Below are 27,914 nucleotides of genomic sequence, written 5' to 3'. Positions count from 1 at the left end.
ATTGAAATCCTACCAACTTTTGTTGCTTGGATTCAGTACCGATTGAGGCAAATCTACAGGTAGATTTTGCAAAACTGGTCAGTTAGGCATGAATGTGCTACTGTTCAAAAATGTACTTTCTTGAAACCCCTAAACTGCAGTTTGGGGTTAGAGAGTGCTTCACATGTAGGTTTTCTGTAAACCGACGCTTGTTGTGGGTTACTTGCAAATCTCAGGAGATTTGGTTCATCTTCCTGGGTGCCTCTCTGTGGATGGCCAGGTTATACAGAGCTTGATGTCCTACTTAGCCTTGTCGGCTGTTCGTAGTTGACTAAAAAAAATATTGTTGCATGTATGTATATATGCCTCCACTGTGGTCATCAGGTCATACAGAGCTCTAGGTCCTACCTGGTGTTTTGGCAGTTGGCCAGAGAGCTTAGTGTGTATGAACAGTGAATAAGCGTGTATGTACAGTCAGGTCCATAAATATTGGGACATTGACAGAATTTTCAGATTTGGCCTCTGTTCACCACCACAATGGTTTTGAAATGAAACAAACAAGTTGTGCTTTAACTGCAGACTTTCAGATTTAATTTGAGGGTAATTACATCCAAATTAGGTGAACGGTGTAGGAATTACAACAATTTCAATATGTGCCTCCCACTTTTTAAGGGGCCAAAAGTAATGGGACTATCAACTCAAAAGCTATTTCCTGGACAGGTGTGGGCTATTCCCTAATTATTTCATTATCAATTAGGCAGGTAAAAGGTCTGGAGTTGATTCTAGGTGTGACATTTGCATTTGGAATCAGTTGCTGTCAACTCTCAATATGACATCCAAAGAGCTGTCACTATCAGTGAAGCAAGCCAGCATTAGGCTGAAAAATCAAAACAAACCCATCAGAGAGATAGCAAAAACATTAGGTGTGGCCAAATCAACTGTTTGGAACATTCTTAAAAAGAAAGAACGCACCAGAGAGCTCAGCAACACGAAAAGACCCGGAAGACCACGGAAAACAACTGTGGTGGATGACAAAAGAATTCCCTGGTGAAGAAAAACCCGTCACAACAGTTGGCCAAATCAAGAACACTCTCCAGGAGGTAGATGTATATGTGTCAAAGTCAACAATCAAGAGAAGACTTCACAAGAGTGAATATAGAAGGTTCACCACAAGATGTAAACAATTGGTGAGCCACAAAAACAAGAAGACCAGATTAGAGTTTGCCAAACAACATCTAAAAAAGCCATAACAGTTCTGGAACAACATCCTATGGACAGATGAGACAAAGATCAACTTGTACCAGAGTGATGGGAAGAGAAGAGAAGGAAAGGAACTGCTCATGATCCAAAACATACCACCTCATCAGTGAAGCATGGTGGCGGTAGTGTCATGGCGTGGGCATGTATGGCTGCCAATGGAACTGGTTCCCTTGTATTTATTGATGATGTGACTGCTGACAAAAGCAGCAGAATGAATTCTGAAGTGTTTCGGGCAATATTATATGCTCATATTCAGTCAAATACTTCAGAACTCATTAGACGGCGCTTCACAGTGCAGATGGACAATAACCCGAAGCATACTGCAAAAGCAACCAAAGAGTTTTTTAAGGCTAGAAAGTGGAATGTTATGCAATGGCCAAGTCAATCCCCTGACCTGAATCCGACTGAGCATGCATTTCACTTGATGAAGACAAAACTGAAGGGATAATGCCCCAAGAACAAGCAGGAACAGAAGACATTTGCAGTAGAGGCCTGGCAGAACATCACCAGGGATGAAATCCAGCGTCTGGTGATGTCTATGCGTTCCAGACTTCAGGCTGTAATTGCCTGCAAAGGATTTGCAACCAAGTATTAAAAAGTGAAAGTTAGATTTAGGATTGTTTAGTTTGTCCCATTACTTTTGGCCCCTTAAAAAGTGGGAGGCACATATAGAAACCGTTGTAATTCCTACACCGTTCACCTGATTTGGATGTAATTACCCTCAAATTAAATCTGAAAGTCTGCAGTTAAATCACATCTTGTTTGTTTCATTTCAAAATCATTGTGGTGGTGAATAGAGGCCAAAATATGAAAATTCTGTCAATGTCCCAATATTTATGGACCTGACTGTATGTATGTGATGTGTGTGTATATATATATATATATATATATATTAGGGATGTGCAGGCTCGGTTCTACACGGTTCCGTTCGTTTTTTTTTCCCGAATCTTATTGGGTTTCAGCTGTCACGAGTTTTGGATAGCCAATAGGATTCGGTAAAAAAAAACGAACGGAACAGAGTAGAACCGAGCCTGCACATCCCTAATATATATATGTATGTATAGTTATGTATCATGTGCATTACATGTGACTTATGAAATCTGCTGTATTATGCTGCCTTGTCAGCATAAGTCTATCACTACTGTTTCTCCTCATGTAACCCGCTACAAAGATACGTGGGTACATTGGATGTAAAATGATGGTCACATTAATACTAGACATTGGATAAACCTTGTATGTCCAATGAAAACGTAAGACAGATGGCTGGAGTCCCCTGAGTTGGTCTCATGTGTGATCTGTAGCAGCAGCCCCTATGATTATGCCCTCTATTTCCATCATGAATGGACATTTTACCTACAGCCATACCACACTGGACATGCCCAATCTCCTCTGACTTTGGAAGCTATGCCGTGTTGGTCCTGGTTAGTACTTTGATGGGAGACCACCTGAGAATACCAGGTGCTGTAGGCAGTGGTTGAGGCAGGGCATCATCTTTAGTAACCGTTCAACAATTACTACAGGCTGCTAGGTCTTTGCAGCCAAAGACCAGATGGCGTCAGCCCCTTACGCGGGCCAGGCCACAGAGAGGGGCGATGGGGGTGTCCTCACTGGACTTAATATAATTGGGTTGTGGTGGTCACTGTTCTAAAGAGTCACCACAGTAGTCAAATCTACCAGATCATAGCACAGGTTGGCAACTCCTGTGCCAACCCTGATATTAAGGTATCTTCAGCAGCTGCAACCTACCATGTTTAGGCTTCCTAGGCATCTGTCCTGGAGGGACATGTGTGCTCACTCGGGTCAAAGTGACTTTGTCCAGCCAAAAGAATCAGAAGGCGGTCGGTCTCACGCTCCATCCAGCCCTCAGATTCTGGTACATCTTCTGGTGTTTAGGGACACACGAGTCTCCTCCCAGGAGTCACTCTCAAGAGAGGAAGACCGTCTTCCAACAGTAAGTCTCCTCCCTGATCAGAGGGACCAAAGCTAGGCTTGTGGAGCCGGTATGGGGAGAGGCTCCAGTGTTCTAGTGCCAGAAAGTTGTGAAAGCCTCCCGATTCTAACTACAGCCAGACCATACTGGTCATGCCCAAGATGGTCTGATCTTGATAGCTAGGCAGCTTTGAGCCCAGTTAATACTTGGATGGGAGACCACCTGAGATACCAGGGGTTGTAGGGAACGTAGTATGGAGTTTCTCCGGGCAGAAAAATCCATATTACCAGAAAGGTTGAGGCCTTATATCCCTTTCCAGTACCATTGGCATTCGCCTTTAAATGTTCCACTGATAAGAGATTTGAAGCCGATTTTCAGGGCAGTCTTTCTCTGTCAGGAGCTGTTATTTGCCCGATCAGGGTACGGCTGGGGTTCCAAATAAAAGCACAGACGATCTGTCTCTCGCCAGAAGAGCGACTATCCGTTAAAGACGTTTGTCGCAACAAGGGTTGCCCGTTCTGGACCTGGATAATACCAGTCTCCGCGGGTGGGGAGCAGTGACAGGTCGACACACGTTTCAAGGAAAATGGAGAACAACGGAAAGCAGTCTCTCCATAAAACGTCCTGGAACTAAGGGCAGTATTCAGGAGCGCTTTTCAAGCTCAGGAAATACTAAAGGGGCAGGCCGGTTTAGGTGCAATCTATCAACACCACCGCAGTAGACTGCCTCATCCATCAGGGGGCAAAATGTCATTTTCCAGCGAGATCGGTTGTGTTCATACCAGGAGTCCTTAATTTGGAAGTGGACTTCCTAGGCCAGCAGGATATACGTGCCAGAGAGTGTGGGCTCTTCATCCACAGGTATTTCAGAGCCTTGTGGATGGATGGGTCTTCTAGAGGTAGACCTCATGGCCTTGAGTCACAAGCACAGGGTCCCCAGGTACGGGCACAGTGTGTGTGGATGCTCCGGCAGTAGAGTAGAACTTCAAACTAGCATATTTGCTTCACCTCCTATCCCTCCCTATAAGGGTTAACGGGAATATGCAACAGTAATACTGATGGCCCCTGCTTGACCCAGACGCTGCTGGTTCGCAAACCTGCAGAGTCACTCCATAGACATTCTGTGGCCACTTCTGCTAGGGTTGGACCTGTTAATACAGGATCCCTTCCTGTATCTAGACCTGACTCGTCCATCTTGGACGGCATGGTTCTTCAGACCTCCGCCTTGAAGAAAGGATGTTCTGTAATTCAGAGGACAAGAAACTTACTTCTGGCTGCATTTATTACAAAACTTTGTAGTTCTCCAGGGTGAACTGAGAAAATGTGGCCCTAGGGGGTTAGGTTTTCTCGAGTATGTTCTTTTCATCAGACTGGAGGGTCTCTGATCTAGCAGCACTTTCTTCCCGCTTACCCGTTTTAGTAAGTCATCGGGAGACAGCGGTACTTCATACTAGGGTGGGAATACCTTCCAAGAGTGGTATTCTGGTTCTATATGAATGTAGAGATTGTGGTCCCAGCTTTTAGACTACAAGCCTCTTGGTAGGTAAGGCTTCCTTGGATGTTGGCCGTGCGCTACATAATTATGTGGATCGCGCCAACAGCATGAGGAAGCAGGTTCCTTTTGTACTGTATGACAGTCATAAGGCTGGCCAGCCGATAAGCGGACGCTGGTCAGATGGATTCATTTGACGATTCCTCAGGTCAGACTAGTCTGGTGGTGCCAGACTCAGTAAAGGTACATCCACACGGTCAGTGGGGCCTTCGTGGGCGGACTGCTGGGGTGCCTCTGCTGAATAGTTCTGCAGGGCAGCCACATGGTCTTCCATCCACACCTTTGTCAATTGTTATGCCTTTGACACTTTTGCCCCTCAGGATGCCTCCTTCGGGTGTAGGGTTCTCCTCTCTTCCGAGAGTCAGGAGCGTCCCCGCCCATAGGTTTAGTGCTTTGGGATATCCCCAACGTAATGGCTGTGGATCCCATGGACCCCGAAGAAGAAAATAAGGGTTATGGTATAACATACCTTTGTTAACTCTTTTTCTTCGAGGTCCATGGGGTCCACAGGAGTCTGGACTCATGAGTTATGGGTTTCTTCTTTCTTACCCTTTGTTTGTCTCCGCCTGCTTGAGCTTGGCCCCTTAAAAAGTGGGAGGCACATATAGAAACCGTTGTAATTCCTACACCGTTCACCTGATTTGGATGTAATTACCCTCAAATTAAATCTGAAAGTCTGCAGTTAAATCACATCTTCTTTGTTTCATTTCAAAGCCATTGTGGTGGTGAATAGAGGCCCAAATATGAAAATTCTGTCAATGTCCCAATATTTATGGACCTGACTGTGTATATATATATATATATATATATATATATATTTCCTTAATGTACTAGGACAATTTGTCTTTGCCTGGACAGTGATAATAATACATTCTAAAGTCCCGTTTACCATGTAAAATATAATTAAATACAGAACCAAATATTAAATAAACTTACAAATAATCAAACTCAGAGGAGGTAGGGGATTCCCTGATAATAGGAGGTATGGTATGACATACCTTTGTTAACTCCTTTACTTCGAGGTCCATGGGGTCCACAGGCATCACATTGGGGTTTATGGATTCATCCAGGCACCAAACAGTTAATCCAAGCTCTCAGCTCCCACGATGCACTAGGTCCTCCCCCATGTACCCCGCCCCTGGTCACAGGGCATCAGTTTGTCACAAAGCCCACCAAGAGAAGGCAAAAAAGAGGAAAGAAGGAAGGACATATGTTCTCTAGACATTCTCTCACAACGAGGGAAACACTTAATAGATACAACAAAACTACCCATTAACACTAGGTGCGTTAGGGTGGGTGTCCTGTGGACCCCATGGACCTCGAAGAAAAGGAGTTAACAAAGGTATGTCATACCATAACTCCTATTTTCTTCTTCGGGGTCCATGGGGTCCACAGCCATCACATTGAGGATATACCCAAGCAGTACCCCTAAGGGCTGGAACGCTCCTGTGTCTCGGAAGAAAGGAGGATCCTGCACCCAAAGAAGGCATCCTGAGAGGCAAAGGTGTCAAATGCATAATATTTTATAAAGGTGTGGACAGACGACCACGTGGCTGCCTTACACAATTGTTCCACAGACGCGCCCCAGCGGGCTGCCCATGAAGGACCCACAGACCGCGTAGAGTGTGCCCTGATCAAGTCTGGCACCCTACGACCCACCTGAGTATATGCCTGTGATATGGTCATACGAAGCCATCTTGCTAAAGTCTGCTTATTGGCTGGCCATCCCCGCTTATGGCAGCCATAAAGAACAAAAAGAGAATCAGACTTCCTCAACTTGCTGGTGCGCTCCACGTAAATACGTAAAGCACGCACAACATCCAGGGAAGCCTCACCTAAGGACAGCCCTGACACATGAAAAGCTGGGACCACAATTTCTTCGTTTATATGAAATCGTGATACCACCTTAGGGAGATATCCTGCTCGGGTCCGCAGCACCACTCTATCCTGGTGGAAAACTAGAAAAGGAGAGCGAACTGACAAGGCTGCCAGGTCGGACACCCTACGAGCAGAAGCAATGGCCAAAAGAAAAATAGTTTTTGCTGTTAACCATTTGAGATCTACCGACTCCAATGGCTCAAAGGGGGAAGCCTGTAAAGCTTTAAGAACTAAAGACAGGTCCCATGGTGCTACCGGAGGAACAAATGGAGGCTGCACCCTCAACACTCCCTGAAAAAAGGTTTTTACATCAGGCAACGAAGCAACCCTACGCTGGAACCAAACTCCAAGCGCAGAAGCCGGCACTCTTAGGGAGGCCAGACAAAGACCCCGCTCAAACCCTGACTGGAAAAAAGCGAGTACTCGGGAGATCCTAAACACACTAGGATCATATTTTCCCAGTTTACACCACTGAAAAAAAGCACGCCACACCCTATAGTAAACCTGGGCCGAAGAAGGCTTTCGTGCCTTCATCATGGTCTTTATTACTGGCTCTCACAACCCTTTGGCTCTTAACACGGAGGCCTCAAGAGCCCTGCCATCAAAGCTAACCGAGGGAGATCCTGATACCAGCAGGGACCCTGTAGCAGCAGACTTCATCTGAGAGGAAGTGGCCAAGGCGTGTCCACTGAGAGGTTTTGTAGATCGGTAAACCAATGGCGCCTGGGCCAAGCAGGGGCTATCAATATCACCATGGTGTCTTCTTGTTTGAGTTTTCTGACCACCCTGGGAAGAGCTAGAGGCGGAAAAAGATACGCCAGCCGAACTTCCACCGTGAAGTCTGCCCGTGGGTCCCTGGTCCTGGACCCATACCTGGGGACCTTGTGGTTGCGATTTGAGGCCATAAGGTCTATCTCTGGAAGACCCCATCTGTCCACCAAGACCTGGAATACCTGCGGGTGGAGAGCCCACTCCCCTGCGTCTATGTCCTGCCGACTTAGAAAGTCTGCCTCCACATTTTGTACCCCTGGTACAAAAACTGCCGTTATCGCAGGAAGATGACATTCTGCCCATACTAGGATCCTTGACACTTCTGCCATGGCTCCCCGACTTCGGGTGCCTTCCTGCCGATTTAGGTAAGCTACTGTGGTAACATTGTCGGACTGTACTTGCACCGGCTTGCCGTGCACAAGATCCTGGGCTTGTACCAATGCCCTGAAAACTGCCCTCAGTTCCAGTACATTTATGAGTAGACAACTTTCTGCCCTTGTCCATCTTCCCTGGAAGACATGCGGGCCTAACACTGCTCCCCAACCCCAAAGACTGGCATCGGTGGAGAGGAGAGTCCAATCCGATATCCAAAACGGCCGACCCTGGTTGAGGTGGTCCGTCCGTAGCCACCAGGACAGGGACAACCTGACCACTGGTAGGTAGAGGTAGATCTCCTGAGATTTTATCGACCGATAATCCCTGTTCCAGCGTGAGAGAACCCACCGTTGCAACGGCCGGGAGTGGAACTGTGCATATTGCACCATGCTGAAGGTGAATACCATTGACCCCAGCACTCGCATGGCCTGTTGTGTAAAAGATTGCGTATGCGCCCCTGTAGGACCGCAATCTTCTCTTCCGGTAAATACAATCTCTGCTTTACCGAGTCCAGTCGTGCTCCTAAGTGCACCAACTGTTGTGCTGGTTGAAGGAAGGATTTCTTCCAGTTCACAATCCAACCGTGCCTCTGCAAACAAGAGATTGTCATCTCGAGATGCCTCATCAACTCCTGCGGAGACTGCCCTAGCAGAAGGAGATTGTCTAAGTAAGGCAAAACTCTGATGCCCTGCCGCCTGAGGGCTACCATTATCACCGCCATGACTTTGGTAAAAACCCGGGGGGCTCTGGACAGGCCGAACGGTAATGCCTGAAACTGAAAATGTTCCTGTCCTACTGCAAACCGCAGAAACTGTTGATGGGATACCACAATGGGCACATGTAAATAAGCGTCTTGAATATCGAGGGATACCATGAAGTCCCCTGGTTCCAAGGCTAATACTATTGACTTCAGGGTCTCCATATGAAACCTGGGTACCTGTATGAACGTATTGAGGTCCCTTAAATTTAGAATTGGTCGGAAAAACTCATTTGGCTTCCGAACCAGAAACAGGTTGGAATAAAACCCCTTTGAACCTGTTCCTGTGGCACTCGGACAATCGCCCCTGTCTTCAACAGGGAGTGAACAGCTTGCTGTATAGCCAACGCTTTCACCGACCCCACAGGCAGGGGTACGGAAAAAAACCTTTGGGGCGGACTTCTCCAAAACGTTAGGGCATAACCCAGGGAAACTATTTCCCGAACCCAGGCATCTGTTGTTGTGAGACGCCAGATGTTCGAAAACCGAAGAAGTCGGCCTCCTACCCTGGGATCCCCAAGGGTGTAGGCCCGTCTCATCAGGCCACTGGTTTATCCTGTGGCTTGGAACCCGGGCGTTTGGTTTGCCAGGGCTTTTTAGGTGATGGCTTTCTACCAACACCTGCTCTACCAAAAGGCTGCTCTCTGACCTTCCCCTGAGGCCGAAAGGTACGAAAGGAAGAAGACCTTTGTCTAGACCATGATGCTGAGGGTAACCCTGCAGCCTTAGAGGCTGCCACCGAGGCCACAATTTTGTCCAATTCCGAACCGAAAAGGACTCCACCTGTGAAGGGTAGAGACTCTAAGGCCCTCTTGGACCCTGAATCAGCCTTCCAATCTCTTAACCATAATGCTCTACGAGCGGCTACAGAGGCTGCTGAAGCTCTGGCGGACAATTTCCTGCATCTAGAGCTGCCTCTCCAAGGTAAGAAGAAGCCTCCTTCACATAGGAAACTATATCCTGCTGTTCTTTGGACAACTCAGGCAAGGACTCTGCCAAAGCCTTCATCCATTCTTCTATGGCTCTAGCCACCCAGGCTGTAGCCATTGCCGGCCGGGTAGCTGCCCCTGAGATTGAAAAAATCATCTTAAGGCAACCCTCCAGCCTCTTATCAGTAGGATGTTTAAGGGAAGAGGCTGAAGGTACTGGTAAAGTGGAAGACTTCATTAAATGTACCACATGCGTATCCACTGATGGTGGAACCTCCCATTTAGAACACTGCTGAGAAGAAAACGGATATAAAGCCGAAATCTTTTTAGCCACATGGAACCTCTTGTCAGGAGCCTTCCAAGCTTCGCCCAAAAGTTCCGATAAATGCTCCGACCCGGGAAACTCCGCTTTGACCACCCTCTGGCGCTTAAATACCGGAGCCTTCTTATGCATAGGCTCTGCCTCCTCGATATTCAAAACCGCTTTGACCGCCCTAATTAAGAATGGGACATCAGCCACTGGGAAAAGATGCCCCTCTTCTGTGGAGAGAGATCCCTGAGAGGATACTTCATCCTCCTCAGAAGACAAATCAGAATCTGTGTCCTGACTTGCCTGTGTAGCCAAACGCCTTCTAGCTTTTGGCCGTACAGGTTTGGCTATCTGAGGCGGCTGTTGAAAAGTCAAAGACGACGAAGGGCCTGCTTGCCCATGCGCATACATATCCATCCAAGATGGCAACATAGGAGGCATAAATACAGCTGGCTGCAATTGCTGCTGAACTTTCATCCCCGGAGCAGCTGGAACTGCCAATCTTTCGGCCACCTGGGCCATGATCAGGGAAAAAGCAGCCCAAGGGGGTTCCTGACCCGATGGCGGCAAATTTGATTGCTGTGGAGACTCTCTAAAACAGCGAACACATAAGCCATTTTGCACAAAGTCCTGAGAGGACAAACCTGCCTTACAGGTTACACTTGATATCAAAAGAGGGGCCTCAGCCACCTGCCTTTCAGAATCTTTTGACATATTTTAAAGTCTAAATTCTATATATATATGTGACCCCACTGCACACACCGGCTGAAGGGAAAGAAACAGTAATGAAATGTAAGCAATACATACACACAGTTTCACAGGTCACAAATAATGTATATATACTTAGCAGAGTCTATGCAATTTGTTTAGGCTCCCATGCACTATAATTAGCAAAGCCTAGTAGCATATATGGAGCTTCTGTATAAATGATCCCAAAGGAGAAGTATACAGGGAGACTGACCCAATGCTTCCTGAGCAACAGCCATAGAGAGCACTGAGTGTGGTCTGTAGCTGACTCAAATAGGAAGCTGGGTGGAGCAACCCAAAATCGGGACCTCAGGAGGGCCGTAGTTCGGGTTGGGGGAGGGGCCGCCGGGGAAGCGTACCTCCCCTATGCTGCATGGACCACCCGGCAACTGACATGGCCGCCGCCATACTTCCCCCCCGGCTGCCAGACTTTACATCCCGGTGGTCCTGTTAAAGCAGACCCAGGTAGACTGGCTGCCCACACAGCAGTCCCCCGGCCAGTCTCTATGCCGGAGGACGGACCGCTTGTGACCGTGGCGTCAGCGGCCGTCCACGGTCCTACTCCCAGTCGCGGTCCAGAGTCTAAGCCCCTGCCGAAAACACTAGCCGAGACTAGCGTTGCGGCGCCGGCGGGGGTAGATGAAGCAGGGACCCGAGCGTCTATTGACGCGCGGTTCCACCAGGGAACACGTGACGCCTGCTTTAAAGTAAATAATAAAAAAAAACTTGGTCTTCGGGACTGCTCCAGCAGTCCCACTGTTAGTGTGGTGCCTTCTCGCACCAAACAGAACAACTGACGCCCTGTGACCAGGGGCGGGGTATATGGGGGAGGACCTAGTGCATCCTGGGAGCTGAGAGCTTGCATTAACTGTTTGGTGCCTGGATGAATCCATAAACCCCAATGTGATGGCTGTGGATCCCATGGACCCTGAAGAAGAAACTAATTTTTATTATGTGGCAAGCCATTTGAGTCAAGTGACAGCTACCTTGTTACCCTGGCTTGGGTAGACTTGGAGGCTTGCTATTCCGGGGTCCACTTTTTGGCTTCTATATGGGTTTATCGAGTTCCAACAGGCCTCCCTCACTTAATTCCTTCCCTTCCCTTAAATTTTGTCTGTCTACCTGGGATTTATGCCGAACCCGGTATGGTTTATCTTCCCCCATCTCTCCCCTCATCCTATCCTGTAATAATCCAGATTTCTCGCCTGGGGTTTCCTCTCCCCACGTTAAGCTTTGGGTGCAAGCGGGGATTAGATTGATACACAACCTTAACATTTGTAATACTTAGGCCTCTATGGCTGATATTCAGCAAAAATTCCCCTCCTTCCACTCCCTCTTTTTTGAATTTTTTCAGACCCATCATTTCCTTTTGTCCCTTCCTCGGGCAACTGCTTTACGCTCCTCTACCCCTTTTGAAAGACTTTACCTTAGTCAGGGCCGGATTAAGGGGGCAGCGACAGGGACGGTCGTCCCTGGGCCCCCACATACAGAGGGGCCCCCACTAGCAGCGGTGCAGTCGGTGGCTTCACCCGCCGCTAGTGTCCCCACCGCTGGTGTAGTGTAGACCGCGCAGTGAGAGTGGCCACACTACACAGTGACAAACACACAGCCGCCGGCAGCAGCTGTGTGTCTGTTACAGCAGCCGATGAGAGTCAGACAGACTCTCATTGGCTGCTGCTTCAATGGAGGAAGCCGGCTGGAGCTCACTTATGTGCTCCGTCTTCCGGCTCCCCCCCCCCCCCCGGGGTGATGATGGGAGTGACGTCATGACGCTGACGTCTGTCCCATACTGCAAGGGAAGAGGAGCCGGAGCGGACAGCGGCGGGCACGTCAGGGGCGGGGTTTCAGATAAGTTGTGGGGGGGGGGGTTTGTGTGTGTGTGTAAGGGGCACACATACGGGGGGCCGCTTCATGGGGGTACTGGGGGTAATGCATAGGACAACTACTGGCGGCACTGAATAGGGGTGGGCTACTACTGGGGGCAGTGTATAGGGGGGGCTACTTCTGGGGGCAATGCATAAGGGGGGACTACTGGGGACACTATATAAGGGGCACTGCATGGAGGGGACCATTACTGGGTCTGGGGGCACTATATAAGGGGCACTACTGAGGGCACTGTATAGGGAGACCACTACTGGGGAGTTATATAAGGGGCACTGCATAGGGGGGACCACTATTGGGTCTGGGGACACTACTGGGGGCACTGTATAGGGGGACCACTACTGGGGGCATTATATAAGGGGCACTGCATGGGGGGGACACTACTGGTTCTGGGGGCACTATATAAGGTGCACTAATGGGGGCACTGTATAGGGGGACCACTACTAGGGCATTATATAAGGGGCACTGCATAGGGGGGGCACTACTGGGTCTGTGGGCACTATATAAGGGGCATTACTACAGGGGACGGTGGTATATAGGGGCCCCCACAAGTTTGTTGCCCAGGGGCCCCCACAGACCTTAATCCGACCTTAGTTCCCCTCTCTGTAAAGGTTTGATTTCTGCTATTTATAATTTACTGACTGACACTATCTGTGAGCCCCAGAGCCGTCATGAACGAGAACGGGAAAGGGATTTGGGACCACCCCCAGATGAGTCCTGTTGGGAGGAGGTTAGAGAAGGGATTGCTACAAGCTCCATCTCCACGCAAATGAAAGAAACTGCATACAAAATTTATTATCTGTGGTATTACACACCGGACACTCTCCAAAATGTTCCCTACCTCCAATCCAGTGGCGTATCTATAATGGGTGCAGTGTGTGCGGGGCACACACTGCACCCATTTTTTAAAATTGAATCTTTCCTGTCCGTGGTCCCACGTCGGGTCTCACCGCTGCTCAGAACACCGGAAAATGGCCGCCGCGGCCATTTACCGGCGTTCTGCACATGTGCAGTAGACTCCGGGCACGCTCTAGTGCCTGGAGTCTACTAAGGCTCCGGTGGCTGGTCAGTCGTGTCAGCTGGCTGCCAGCCACCAGGGAGAGAGGAGGGGGCTCCGCACGGTGAGTGCATACGGGCCCCCTCCTCTATTAAGACGTCCCTGTTCCAATCCAAGTTGTTGGAGGAACTGTGGCTAAAGAGTAAATCTTTTCCACATCTGGTGGACCTGCCCTCATATTACCCCGTTTTGGTCTCAGGTCCTTTCAATTATTAACTCCCTATCCGAGCAGCGATTTACTCTGGACCCCTGGTCTTTCCTGCTCTCTTATCCTTTCCCAGATGTGAGCTCGCAATCTAACAAATTGTTTTCCCATATTCTGGCTGCGGCTAAATCTCTAATCGCCCTTAATTGCTCCTCCTACACTTCAGGCCCTAAGAACCTATGTCTGGTACATTGAAAGCATGGAAAGTATTACTCACTATCTGCATGATACACCTCATAAGTTTGATCTTATATGGGCTCCCTGATACACATATGTTTCATAAACATTTAACTAGTGATTCCAAAGTAACGTGAAAATATCTGTTCTATTAGCTCATTTTAAACAAATCAACAGAAAATAAAATGCACAGTAGTGATAAATATTCTAATTATATTTTTGCTTTCCTATCTAATTATATAACCCTGCTTTCTTATCTAATAAATAGAACACTAACATATTATAAAAAATTTAACAATTACACATAATTTTGCAAGAATATGATATGAGGGATGATCCATAACTACCTTCTTAAATTCTGGGAATAATTCTTTCTGTGACCGTCTGGCTCCTGTTACTCCTCTCACCAGCACCAACTTAAAAGTGAACCAAGTACAAATTAAGGGGCCTATACATCAGCAATCACAGAAAAACGATTTACAGATTCTGTGATTTTTTTATCCCCAATTTAAAGATTCCCCAATCCACCAATATGCACCCTTACATTACACCCTTACATGCACCCTTACATTTCTGTGATTTGCAGACCATTTTCAGAAAAGACACATCTGCCACTCTTAAAAGGCCCATAATTTTCCTAGTAATGGTCTGCAAATGTGCTCATTATTACCATACACTAGCAATCTCTACAGCCTCAATTGATTTGTGAAATCCAACATATTTGACAGCCTGATTCACCAATTCCAAGCACTTTTTGGTCAGAATCTGAAATCCTCATACATTGCAGATTTATTTACACAATAATTTTCAAAATGCAGAATTGCCCCAACTGATTGCTGATATATGGGGTACTTTAGTCTCTTCATATATTTATAACCCTAACTTATCTATCTGGGCTTTTCTTATGGTATGCTTCAAAGTGACCATTTGATGTGTATTCCCATTGTTCTGTACACGAAGATATTCATACATCACTTCCTACAAAGGGGTTGGGTATGGGTTCCCGGCGGTCGGGCTGCCGCTGGTCAGAATACCCGATAGCAGCATCCCGACAGTCAGAATCTCAACACCTGTAGGCAAGTATACTACCACTAAGCCTAACCCCTACCTTAACCCCCCTTCCCCGAATGCCTAAACCTAACCGCCACCTCCCTGCACTCTAAATCTAACCCTCCCCCCTTAGTGCCTAACCCTAACCCTCCCCATACTGCCTAAGCCTAACCCCTAAACCTAACCCCCAATACTTACCTTCATGATGCCAGCAGTCTGGATACTGGAGCCGGGATCCTGAAGCTGTCGGGATTCCGGCACCGGTATTTAGACAGTCGGCATCCCGCACGCCGGGATAGTGACTACATCTCCTACAAAGGAATATACTTGTAAAATAATAAAATTAACGTTCAATCCATTGTTACATAGAATTCAAATTTAGGTCAAAGTTCTATGATAATAGGCTTCACTTCGTTCTTTTGCCTTACCCCCAAATGTAAACCAGTTCTAATTAACGGGTTGAGTATGGGATGCAGACGCTCAGGATCCTGGCACTCAGAATCCCAAAGCCGGCATCCTGACTGGGTTAGAATACCTACAGCTACTGATAAGTACCCTAATCCCAACCCTATCCCTACCACTAAATCTAACCCTCCCTCTCCACAGCCCAAGCCTAACCCTTACACCCCCCGCAGCCCAAGCCTAACCCTCCCTAGTGCCTAACCCCAATACTTGCCGTCGAAAGTCAGCATCCGAGATGCTGGCGCCGGGATTCTGACTGGCGTTGGGATTCCGGCGCCAGCATCCTAACAGTCGGGATGCCATCTACGTCCCCTGATTAACTTACAGTACCCATCTGCCTTTTGGTCCCATGTTATGTCTTTTGTGCCTAAATACAGGGTCAGAATAGCCTCTCTCTTACCCAAAAATATGCTAAATTGGTTGGGGATGTGCAGATTCATTGAACCACTACTTACAAACTGATGTTGCTGTTCTGCTTACTTTGGCTAAAGAATGTATCCTTCAACATTGGACGGCCCATCATGCTCTATCCTTCTACTCTTGAATGGGTCTGGTCAATTCCACTGTGTCCCATGACAGGTTCATCTATGCTAAACAAAATGCCCTTTAAAATGCAACAGCTTTGGTCCCTCTGGCAGTCCTACCGTTATGCTCTGGACCTGGGGCCCTCTGAGGATTCACTTTATTTTGATTGTCCCATGGGTGTAGCAGTCCTCAATATCTAGGGATATGTTGCTACGTATTCAGGTTCTACTATGAGTACAGTAGTCATTTCGATTCTGTCTCTCATTATCACTGCAGATTTTTATGTTATTCAGTTAATGTTCATGCCGCATATACTGTACATTTGTCACATCTTTCCTATCCTTGTGTGCAAACAATGGCTCAGATTTATTAACAAGTGTTATTCTTGTTATCACTCGTTACTAATCTTAAATTGTACTCCAACCAATCAGCTCCTAACTGTCATGTGTTTGAAAAATGACAGGAGCGGATGTGCTTTGTGGCAATTTTTGTTTCTCTTTATTTATATGTTGGAAAATCTTCAATAAAAATAAATAAAAAGTAAAATGAAAAAAACCTCAGAAGGTCCATCTCACATTACAAAAACGTAGAGGAACAAAAATAATAATAATAACAGCACCACTTAGGAATGCCCTAAAACCAAAAACATATAAAACTTTGTACTTTGTTTTAAAAACATTTTTCGAAGCGTATTCTCAAAGCTTCCAAGCAGCATAAGTTACTATGTACTTAATCAGGGCTCTCATACAACTCTATCACTATACAACACAGAGTGTCACAGATCATGAATGCTGCAGGCAGCACGGAAATTGATGCCCGGTGTCAGAGAGCTTTTACTAAGTAATATTGTTGTACATTGAGGGCCTGATTCAGCACAGGACGGAATTGCAAAGTTGCACACAAGCAACTTTGCAATTCCGTCCTTCATGAAATGCAAATGCAGCAGGAGGTGTCTGACACTCCCTGCAATACCAGTGCTGCGACCGAAGTCACCATCACGACCACCGGCGCCGGTCAGCTGAGTAAGCCTCAGCTTACGCAGGCTGGCCGGCATGTGAGACCAGGAAGCTGAGGCTTAGCCATAATCAGGAATATGCTTCGAACAACAGGCTAGCGTCCTCTGCTGAATCAGGCCCTGAGTGCTTGATTTTAACACTTGCATCTATAAGGCCTAACAGAAAATAATAGGACTTACTTTTTCTAATATCGCCTTGCAGCTGTAGAATTTGTGGGACTGGCATAGTAAGAACTACAACATCAAAGGCTTCGGGGGACCCAGACTTTCTGCAGACCTCCCATTTTCCATCTCGAAGGTTTATCTGTGTGACGTGTCGCTCGTAAAAGACATCAGCACCTGCTTAGAGTGGGAGGGATAGTTAACATTTATTTAGATTTAAACAGATGAAAACGTACGCACTGCTTACAGGCAGAAAGGTAATACAAAGTTGAATGCAAGCCAGTTGTAAAGTTGCATGTTTTCGCACAGTGCATGCTCTGAAGCCACACTTACACAACTATGGATGATATGGAATCGCATCTCCATCTGCAGCTAAAGGAGCGTAGCTGGGCTATAACAGGGCGTTCCCACAAAGAAAAGGTTTAATAAGGGAGTGCTGAGGGCATGTAAACTGATTTGCCAATGTACCATTTTAGCGGCTACATCTGCATTATACCTGCTTACGTGTCAAAACTGCATATGCGGGAACACCTGTTACACTACTTTTACCTATGGGATACTGAAGTGGAAGAGGCCGAGCTATTGAGCCATTAACACCACCACCACCACCACTGGTCACCTAAGCAGCATTACTTACGTGTAATATTATTTTACTAAAAACTGATTGTTCTCTTTAACAATTAAAAATAAAATAATCAAAAGTATTCTAATCTGTGAAACAATTTAGTATGAGTAACTAAAGCATATAATTGGCAAAGATTTGTCAATAACCTTTGTTAAATACTGCACAAATAGTAAAGTGATACTTTGAAAAGGGCACTGGAGAAAATTAGCACTGCTGACTCACTTAATTTGGCACATGCACGTTAAAATGTAACATGGAAATACTTTTTTTTCGTAAAAGTGAATGGTACAACTTACTAAACTGCATATTACTGTATGCAAACAAGTGAAGAGAGGGAACCTGAAAAGTGCATTGAAAAAAAAAGGCCAATCCTAGTTCAAATTAAACTTGTGGACTAAAGTGAATGTCCCATATAGCCTAATCCAAAATAAACTCTGAAACCATGTCTTCTTATTAGATGATAGGGGTATAAATAGTCACTCCAGCCACAGAAAGCATTGTAATGTTCATTATCCTCCCCACTGAATATTGTACGGGTCTTCCAATACTAATATTATTATTCATTTATACTCTGACATGGTAAAAACAATTATTGCCGTTTAGCAACTTTACCAGTTTGACAAAATAATTGAGATGCTAGCTCCCAATATGGGTGCATTGCAGATTTTGATAAGGAAACCATCTATTTCACTCATATTTTTAGGTTTTATCTATAATTATGGAGCTCAAGGTAAAGATATCATTTTGATTGAATATTAAGAAAAGCGCTGTAATACCGGACTGGATGAGGTAGTGTTTGACGATTGAAGAGACTCCTTGAGGTGTAACCAGGTTATAAGAGCCATTTGTCATCACCATCCCTTCTACTGCAGCACTTAATGGTTTACAGATGCCTTTAGCCACCAGTTCATCATGAAACCTGAGTAAGAAAAACAAATGTTGGATGTTATAACACCACCTTCTTTTCACCACAAGAGACGATAAGGAGCAGTATGTTTTGGTTCATTTAAAATATGCCCTTGTTGGAAAGTAAATATAGCAAAACCAAATAACTGCTTCTCTAATATATCATCCAGCAAAGTCTAAGCATGTGAACAATGTTGTAGGAAACAAAGCTACAGTTTGCATAATATATATGTATATATATATATATAGAATTTTTTAATTTTTTTTTCCTACAGATGAGTCCTCATTTACTTATAGTTTTTGTGCCATATGTGGTGCGACAGACGCACATCACTATTACCTACCCTCCAACATGACCCCTCCCATTAGGTACAAAACACTCTGCTCCTGGACTTTCCACCTACTGTATGATTGCAGTCACCTGTGTTGAACTAGGTAATAGATAAGACAGGTGTTTCAGCACAGGTGTAGGCAATCATACATTAGGTGGGAAGTCCAGGAGCAGAGCATTTTGTACCCAATGGAACGGGTCATGTTGGAGGGTCTGCTTTCAGCTTGCTTTGGACGTTCTAACTTTTTTACCACACTACATAGGGAACAGGTTCTCAAACTCGATCCTCAGGACCCCAAACACTGCATGTTTTCCATGTCTCCTCACAGAATCACAAGTGAAATAATTAGCTCCACCATCTGGATCTTTTAAAAATGTGTCAGTGAGTAATGATTACACCTGTGCCCAGCTAGGTGACCTGGAAAACGTGTACTGTTTGGGGTTCTGAGGATCGAGTTTGAGAACCATTGGCATAGGCTATTGTTCGCATTGCACCTGCACACAACAGGATTTTAATGTATTGAGGGTTTAGAATTTGTACTTTTCTCGCAAAGTCCCTGGACTCTAAAGAGAGATCTGCTGAATGATGAAACTGGGCTTAGGGACTGATGAAGACGGTGCAGCCACCAAAGACCTGAGACAGCCAGCCAGGGCCGGCGCTAGGCTTTGCTGCGCCCAGCGCCGTCCTGTGTTGCCGCCCCTCCCCTCCTCCGCTCCCTCCCCCTGAAGCTTCATTATCACAATAGCGCCGGGAGGGAGGGTGGGTGTTTTCAGCGCCCGCCGGATTCAATGGCGCTCCGGGCGACGGCCAAGTTTGCCCGGGCCTAAAGCCGCTACTGCCGCCAGCTACTGAAGAGATGCCACCACTGAAAGAAGAGAAATATTCCTCTACAATGGAAGAAGTTAATTGTGTTGTTTTATAGCTTAACTCTGAAAAAGTTACTGTTCTAATGTTAACCGTTTAGGTTTTATTTTGTACTTGGCCAACATTCCTGCACTATGTTTAAAATATTTATTTTTTTCTTTCTGAATGTTGTATGTTTTTGTTAAAATTGCACTGGTCTATTGAAATTAAAAAAAACAGCAAAAAATACTAAAAAAGGAGTACACCCAAATCTACACCCAGTGAAATGGAAACTAAATAGAACTGTGGAAGCTTGGGAGGAAGCACAGAGAAGAAGATTCCATAAACTTGGTTAAAGTCCAAACTCTGTTATACCCGAATATCTACGGTTACATTTTGGAGGCACCGCTGGGATGTCAGTGTTGGTGGTCCCAGCAGCAAGAGTACCGGCGGGACGCCCGTACGCCCATGCAGATGCTCCATATACATTTCAGATATATTGGCATCAACTGTGCTGCAGGGCTGACCTGATATGACTGTGAACGACGTTGATCACAGACATATCTTGTATATACACACGCTGATGCACTAGCAATTCACTCAGATGGCTCTTACACACGCTGCAGTTCTCCAGCATCTCCGCCATTATCCTAGTTGTTGTTAGTGGTGGTGAGCGCAGTGGCTGCAGCTGTGGTGGCGGCCAAGTTTCTCTTCTCACCCATGGCGATGGCCAACATGTCCGGGTGTCTCCAGATCCCTCTCGGGCTGTCGGCACCCTCTCACCTCAGCGGCTGTGGTGGATGGATACGCACGAGGTTGCTGTTCCCTCAGCATGGAAAATGGAAGAAAAACAAAAACAGTTCCAGCAGTGGAACAAACGTCAGGCGATATTGACTAATGGTAGTATACCTTAGCTTCTGAGCAATGGGAATCTGTTGTAGGAGCACCTTCCAGAAGTAGCTGCATTTGCATCCTTCTCTCATTTATTTATTTCTGAACAAATTCTCCTTTATTTGCTATTAGATGGCCCAATTTGTCTAAATGGTGCACTACATATAAGCATATCAGTTGTCCACTTAAACCTTTTGACTAGATTGCCCTCTGGCTGCTCCTTTTATGCTCAAACTATAGGCTGCTCTTAATTTGAAGTGTTCATTTAAAAATGTGCAGGCTCCTTGAAGCTGACCCCCATGATAACAGGGACCTTGAGCAATAGCTGCTGCCTTTAACATATGGAGACATTTGTTGCCAGATGAATAGGAAAGTTGCAGTCTAACATGCCAGAATTTAGCATTTAAAACAGATTAGTAAGTTTGTGTCTGCTGTATAAATAAAATTGGTTTTACAGTGTTAATTTGCTTTGGTGTTGACCTTGCATTTACAGAATACATATTTTGAGGGAATTGTTTAAACCAGAAAACAAAATGAAATTCCTCACGTTTTGTGCTTGTGAGCATACTCTGGGGTGATGGTGATGTACTGGGCTCCCAGGTCAGCTGTGCAATTTGGATCCGTGGGAGATCGACTTGTTGACATGCGCCCTCCTAGATTGTAAGTAATGAGTCATTACTGAAAGCAGCATGCATAATAAAACAAAAACTTTTCGTATGTGTACATATCTGTCCTTATACATCTTTGCTGCAGCTGCGCTAAAAAGCCCCTCTCAGCGCGCCAGGTCCAATGAGACTTTCTGTGCCGAAAATGCATCCAAGGCGGAATGTGATGGGACTAGGATGTACCAATAGACTTTGCTGATTAATCTGATATGCAACGCTTGTATATCTGTACGACTGAGTCTCTGAATCTGCATACAAAGTGCTACAATGTAGCGGCCACAGCTTTTTTCATTCCAAGTTCCGTTGTGCTTCAAATATACAGACTCAGGTGCACACAGATATACAAGTGTTGCATATCACATTAAATAGCACAGTCTGCTGGTACGTCCTAGTTACATCACATTGCAATTTAGCTGCATATTCAGCACAATAAGTTGCCCAATGCTAGCAGAATTGCACAGGCCCTAGCTGCTCACTCACGCCAGGCAAGTCGTGCTGCGTTGCGTATTGAGGCTAGGTGTATAAGGACATATCTGTAAGAGGCAAATTTAACCAAAAATGTTCCCAAACAGGGTCACAGCAGGGAAGTTTCCATAGCCACGTCATTTTATTTACATTAATAACTGCACAGATAGGTTCTTTGCTGCCTTGTTGCTGTAATTATTTTGCAAATTGGTGTCAAGCCTGAAGCCACTGACCCGGATGAGTAGATAAACCGCTCTCAGCTCAGTAAGCGTGCACTAAATAAGCAGCCATTTCAGAGACTGTCTTTGTAATGAGCAGGCCAGAGATTGTTAGAGATGTAAGAAAGGTTACATTACACATTGCAGTGTGTCACTGTCATAAATATGCTTCTATAATGGAATTTTAATACGTTTGTTCCTCTTTTAGTTCCTGCTTTTCTTCCCTTTTTGTGCTCTATATATTTTAGACTGTTATACATAGACACACTATCTTTAACTGACCGCCAAATGTGTATTTATACAGTGTTTGTAGCCATCCTGCCCCCTTACTGGGTTGGGTATGGGATGCCGGCTGTCAAAATACCGACAGTGGCATCCCGACAGAAAAGTTAAGTTCTCTACTACTAACCCTTACCCCTACCCCTCTGTCCACAGTGCCTGAACCTAACCTCCCCCTCCCCACACCCTAACCTAAGCCTCCCTCTAGTGCCTAACCCTAACCCCTGATGTTTACTTTCGGGATGCCGGCGGTCTGTATTCCGACGCCAGTATTTAGACCGTTGGCATCTCGTCAGGCGGGATGCTGACAGCATCCCCCCTTAACATCTCAAAACAGAGCCATCCAAATTGGAATTGATATGCCTGGTAGGCGATGGCGAGGTGTACAAGGGATTGGAGAATGCTAAGTAACAGTGGGATATCATGGCCCGAGGAAGGGGGAGATGGGGGATAAACACATTGGGGCTGATGCAGAGTTGAACCCAAGTTGGAAGTAATTGCTTCCGCAATGATTGCACAGGATAAAATGTGTATATTTGTTGTATGCAGATTATTGTTGCTGGACCACTACCTCTGGTTTCATAGTTGTCATTATCATCATCAGTGCACTATCCCAGGTGCAATACTATAGGTCTGTCAGAAAACAGACGTAATTACTTGTCCACACAACTCAGCAAAGTCAACAATTCTGTTGATAAGGCCTCACTGAACTTAATCTATGTGTGAATGCCCATTACCAACCAGTTACAGCCCTTAAGCTCAAGTGGAGATGACAGAGTAGTGTACACCTCTGTATGGCCTGTACTTGCTCAACTCCAGACCAAGCAATGAGCAAAAACATGGAAGACACATTCGCCAAACTGACTTGCATTTATCTCTGCATCACCCTCATTTGTGATACACAATATGACTCTTCTCAATGGACTCAAATTTATACCTTCTTGTGGCCAAAGGCTTGCTGGATCTACACCTAAAGGGGCTTGGCTTGAAGTGTATATTCCTGATACAATTTGTGTGCTCTGCCACCAGGATACTATATATAATATTTGTTGGCAAATATCTTTCACAGCTCACAGGGTAAAGCTGCCAAATCTTACATTGTTATTCAGTATAGAAAAAGTAAGCTATTAGACCACATAGCGACAAAGTGAGAAATCTTATACAGGTTGAGCCTCCCATATCCAAATATTCCGAAATACAGAATATTCCGAAATATGGACATTTTTTAGCTTGATTTTGCTTCTGATGGTTCAATGTACACTGACTTTGTTTAATGCACAAAATTATTAAAAATATTGTATAAAATTATCTTCAGGCTGTGTGTATAAGGTGTATATGAAACATAAATGTATTCTGTGTTTAGACTTGGGTCCCATTTCCAAGATCTCATGATGGTATGAAAATATTCCAAAATACGAAAAAATCCAATATCCAAAATACTTCTGGTACCAAGCATTTTAGAACTGGGAGACTCAATCTGTATATAAAATTCATTGGTCTGTTTGTCTGTCTTTCCATCAGGTTACGCATTCAGACACCCCAGCACCGATTGGGATGAAACCAACGTGAGGTGGTCCAGTTGGATCCTGGCCAAGTTTTAGGGGAGTTAGGGTCCTGGTCGGACCTTCCGTTGGTATACACTGGGAAGAACTTTGACCTGGGGAACATGTTCTGAGCCTTCCACTGGATGGATTTGGACAAAAACTTCAAAAAGTGGTAACAGTGAATCCAAGAAGACATACTAGGGGGTTGAAGTCCCAGTTGAACCTCCCGTTGGTGTACGCTAGTAAACCCGGGGAGCCTGTTCTGGACCTTCCACTGGATGGATTTGATATATACTTTAGAACTTCACAGAGGGGTGGCAATTGGTCTGGGATGCCTAATGGAGTGGTTGGGGTCCCAGATGGACTTCACAGCAGAGTGTGTTGGGCAGAACTTTGACCCAGGGAGTCTGTTCTGGGCCTTCCACTAGATGGATTTGGACGATATCACATAAAATTTGATAACTTGAAGATTTAAGCCCGGGCAACGCCGGGTACTTAGGCTAGTACTATATATATAGTCCTGTATATACACTGCATAGTCCTTAATTAGAGGTCTTAGGTTGCCTTACTTCATTTCTATATTCATTGTAATAGTCTGGATCATTACTGATTTGTGTTGGTAAACTTAGGTCATTTATGTAATACAGTATGTATAATTTACAAATCCGCCACTGATAATAGAGGAATGAAAAATTGAGCCACAACTAAAAGGACACAAATATGATAAAGAGTTAGGGGGTAGATGTACCAAGCAGTGAAAAGAGTGGAGAAGTGGGCAACTGGAGACATTGCCGATAGCAACTGATCAGCTTCCAATTAGCATTTGTCAAGTGCATTCCATAAAATGATCAGTAGAAGCTGACTGGTTGCTATGGGCAACTTCAATCTTTTCAATACTTGATACATCTCCCCCTAGGTTACTACACTGGTCTGTGTACATTGTGAACACAACCCGTCAAGCTGAACCTATACAAAATTCATAGATTCATGAACATGCAAAATAACATATGTGTACAAGCGTAATATCTTAAATAATTTTATGAAAAACTGTTCTACTGAACATGTGAATTTACAACATGCAGGCAACTCTTCTGTCCTCGGTGGCTTGGCAGTAAAACATAACCCACGCACAGCTGGCTTAAACAAATTCAGCATTTAAGAGGAAGTAGGAGGGAGTTTGTAAGAGGGAATCTGGATTGGCAAATTAAAAACCCTAAATCAGTGGTTCCCAAATGTTTTTACGTCACGGCAGCCTCAGTGTCTCATCAGTCTTTTCGCGTCACCCCTAGGCCAAAAGAAAATCCTAACTTTACTAAGTAGCCATTATAAAGAATTACATAAAAATAATAACAGTAAAACCTTCGCTTTTTGTTATTCAATTTATTTAATAGCTTTATTTTGGTTTGCAAATGTGCAATACAAGCAGGAGCTGCCATGAAACATGCGTACAGAGGACCCGATTCAGCCATGTATGTAAACTTGATGATTGCGCACACATCTCCGATGATTCTAGATCTGCTCATGTTCAGGAGCCGCACTGCGCATGTGCAGATCTGGGGCTGCCATGTCAATGATCACCATGCTGCTGGCATTTGGGGGTGGCGATGGGCAGTGTTGCAGAAAACATTGTCATGTCGGCCCCGTTTTGTGGGCATGCCGAAGCCAGTGACTGTGTCCTAGCTTTACTGGCCCTGGCAGCGTGATTTCTCCGGACATCCTGAGTAACCTGAGGGTTACTTAGATGTATGATGTTCACATAGTTGATCCAATGCTGCGTCTTCGGGCGCAGCAGCGGATCACAGAAGCTGGCAGTGGGTGTCTATTTACAGTAGACGCCTCCTGCATATTGAATATAAGCTGTGCTAAATCATACATCTCTGAATACGGCCCAGAGACAGCAATCAGCAAGCAATGAGCATCACAGTCATAGCAACAAAAAATAGCAGCATACATTTAGTACCTATATGTGCCACAGAAGTGAACAAACTTCAAAGCTGGCTTGCCTAACCTCCCGATTTGGTCGGGAGCCTCCCAAATATCAGGTGCCGCTCCCGACCCCCCGGAAAGGCAGGCAAGTCTCCCAGCTGCTGCTTGCCCACCCCGACTACCTACTAGAAACCTCCTCAGCGGGGGGCCCGATGACGCCATTCGCTCTGAATCGCGTCATCGTGGCTCCGCCCCTGCTTCACAATGCCTTTATTTTCCGCCCCCAACACGGACCCATTGTCCGGCCACGCCCCCCACTGTTTCCAGGCATTCAGCTCCCTCCCGGAAGGAGGGAGCTGAATGTCGGCAAGTATGCCTCAAAGGCAAGAGGTAATCCTGCCGATATGTGAAAAAACGATAAGCCACAAATGTGCACTAATCGTTTTTTTTAATAACATCTGAATTATTTTCTGTCGCCATGCTATGGTATGGCGAAGTCAAAATCATTAAATGATTGCAGATAATGTAGAGAAAAGGGATTTTCGCTACATTATCTGCTTTCATACATACTGATGTTGGTTGTTACCACCTCTTCTTACATCTCCCCCATTGTTACTGACTATATTTAGCATTGGCGTGGGGTGGAATATAGTATTGAGGACCATGGAAGTTATATTATTCCATTGTTATAGATATTTTAAATAAAGAAAGTGCAGATGAAAAACTTATGCAAGTCTTATGCACTTTAGCTCTATTTAAAATATCTCTAAGCATATAATAATAACTTTACCATGGCCTGCTATACACCCTTCCACCCCACACCAGAGCTAAAAATACAGCTTATTTATCAAAATCATAATGAAAAAAAAAATAGGGTTACATTAAATATTAAATTACATATATTCTATTTTAATTAATAATAACAATTACACTAACCTCAACACTTCAGAAACTGTGTCACAGACTGTCACTAACCTAAACAGAGGAGAGACCAGGGGGTATATTTACTAAAGTGAGAGTTTTTAGAAATGGAGATGTTGCTCATAGCAACCAATCAGATTCTACTTAAAATGTTACTAGCACCTTCTAGAAGATAATAGCTAGAATCTGATTGGTTGCTATGGGCAACATTTCCATTTCTAAAAACTCTCACTTTAGTAAATATACCCCTAGGAGTCACACGGTGAGGTGCAGCCTGCAGGAGAAAAAAAAAAAAAGACGGGTAGAGTAGGATTGGTCGGGGCCGCACAGCTCTAACAATCAGCGAGTGTCAGCAGCACAGCATGGGGCCTTCTGTGCTGTGTAAATGGGTGCAGACTACTTACAGAGGAAGCACGTGTCCAGACCATCTGACTTGCTGCAGGACCATCCACCTGCGGCACCCCTGCATAAGCGCCATGGCACCCCTGGCGCACACTTTGGGAACCGCTGCCCTGAGGTCAAATAGTCTAGATTAAAGTATGTGTTTCAGCTGTCTAAACTTAAGCTGGGTACACAGTATGCAATCCCTCTCATAATATATCGTTCTGTCGCAGATCGTAATGATATATCATGCACAACATATAGTGTGTATGCCCGATCGCGCGTGCGTGGTCGTTCATCGCATTGTCCCATCTGTTGTGCTGCACAGCAGATACAATGATGCAGTGAGCAATTCCAGGCTGCCTGCTAAATGCAGCGTGGAATTATATAATGCGCGATCGTACACCGGATTGTGTAGTGTGTACAGAGCACGCAATATATCGTTCCAACGCGTTGTGCCGTCGGCTGGGTACACATCATATAGTGTGTACCCATCTTAACACATATATACTTACTGTAATGTACATACTATGTGTATTGTGTCCAATACATACTGCCAATCTGTTGGGTTGTTGTGGGCCCAGTATCGGTCTGTATTATTGACCTATTACAGACCCCTGAGGAAGTCATATAGGTGAAACGCAAATTGAGTACTGCCCTTTTAAGGACATTTCGGTCTAGACCTCTGGGCTCAACAATGTGTTCAAATAATATACACAATGTGATGGGTAAATAATAGTATAATAGTGGTGAATAATATACACACTATAATGTAGTATACAGGATCACCACATCCACATCACCAGCAATGCTATGTCCTGCACCTCTTCGCTGAGTTCTTAGGGAATAGATTTATCATACGTCCAATTATCAATCGGTATCACTCACTTTTAGCA

The 27,914-nt window shown here is 45.3% G+C and overlaps 1 protein-coding gene and 1 pseudogene across 3 annotated transcripts in view; one reads left to right on the top strand and one right to left on the bottom strand.

The window, feature by feature from the left end:
* Nucleotides 1-27,914, bottom strand: part of RNLS (renalase, FAD dependent amine oxidase) — a 269,902-nt gene that overhangs the window by 228,451 nt on the left and 13,537 nt on the right. For 2 of the 3 annotated variants that reach the window (XM_088444321.1, XM_088444323.1), the window contains exons 2-4: nt 21,167-21,272; nt 18,424-18,566; nt 17,041-17,202 (exon numbers count right to left, since the gene is read on the bottom strand). In XM_088444321.1, coding sequence (XP_088300447.1) covers nt 17,041-17,202; nt 18,424-18,566; nt 21,167-21,272 — 411 coding nt within the window. The remainder of the gene's footprint in view (nt 1-17,040; nt 17,203-18,423; nt 18,567-21,166; nt 21,273-27,914) is intronic. The other variant, XM_088444322.1, reaches the window with a different exon arrangement.
* On the top strand, nt 2,591-2,709 carry LOC148508595 (5S ribosomal RNA; annotated as a pseudogene).

The sequence above is a fragment of the Taudactylus pleione genome, unplaced genomic scaffold (genome assembly GCF_031769625.1).
Source record: "Taudactylus pleione unplaced genomic scaffold, aTauple2 ptg000354l, whole genome shotgun sequence".
In the NCBI taxonomy this organism is placed as follows: domain Eukaryota; kingdom Metazoa; phylum Chordata; class Amphibia; order Anura; family Myobatrachidae; genus Taudactylus; species Taudactylus pleione.
This window is presented reverse-complemented; position numbering and strand designations above follow the sequence as displayed.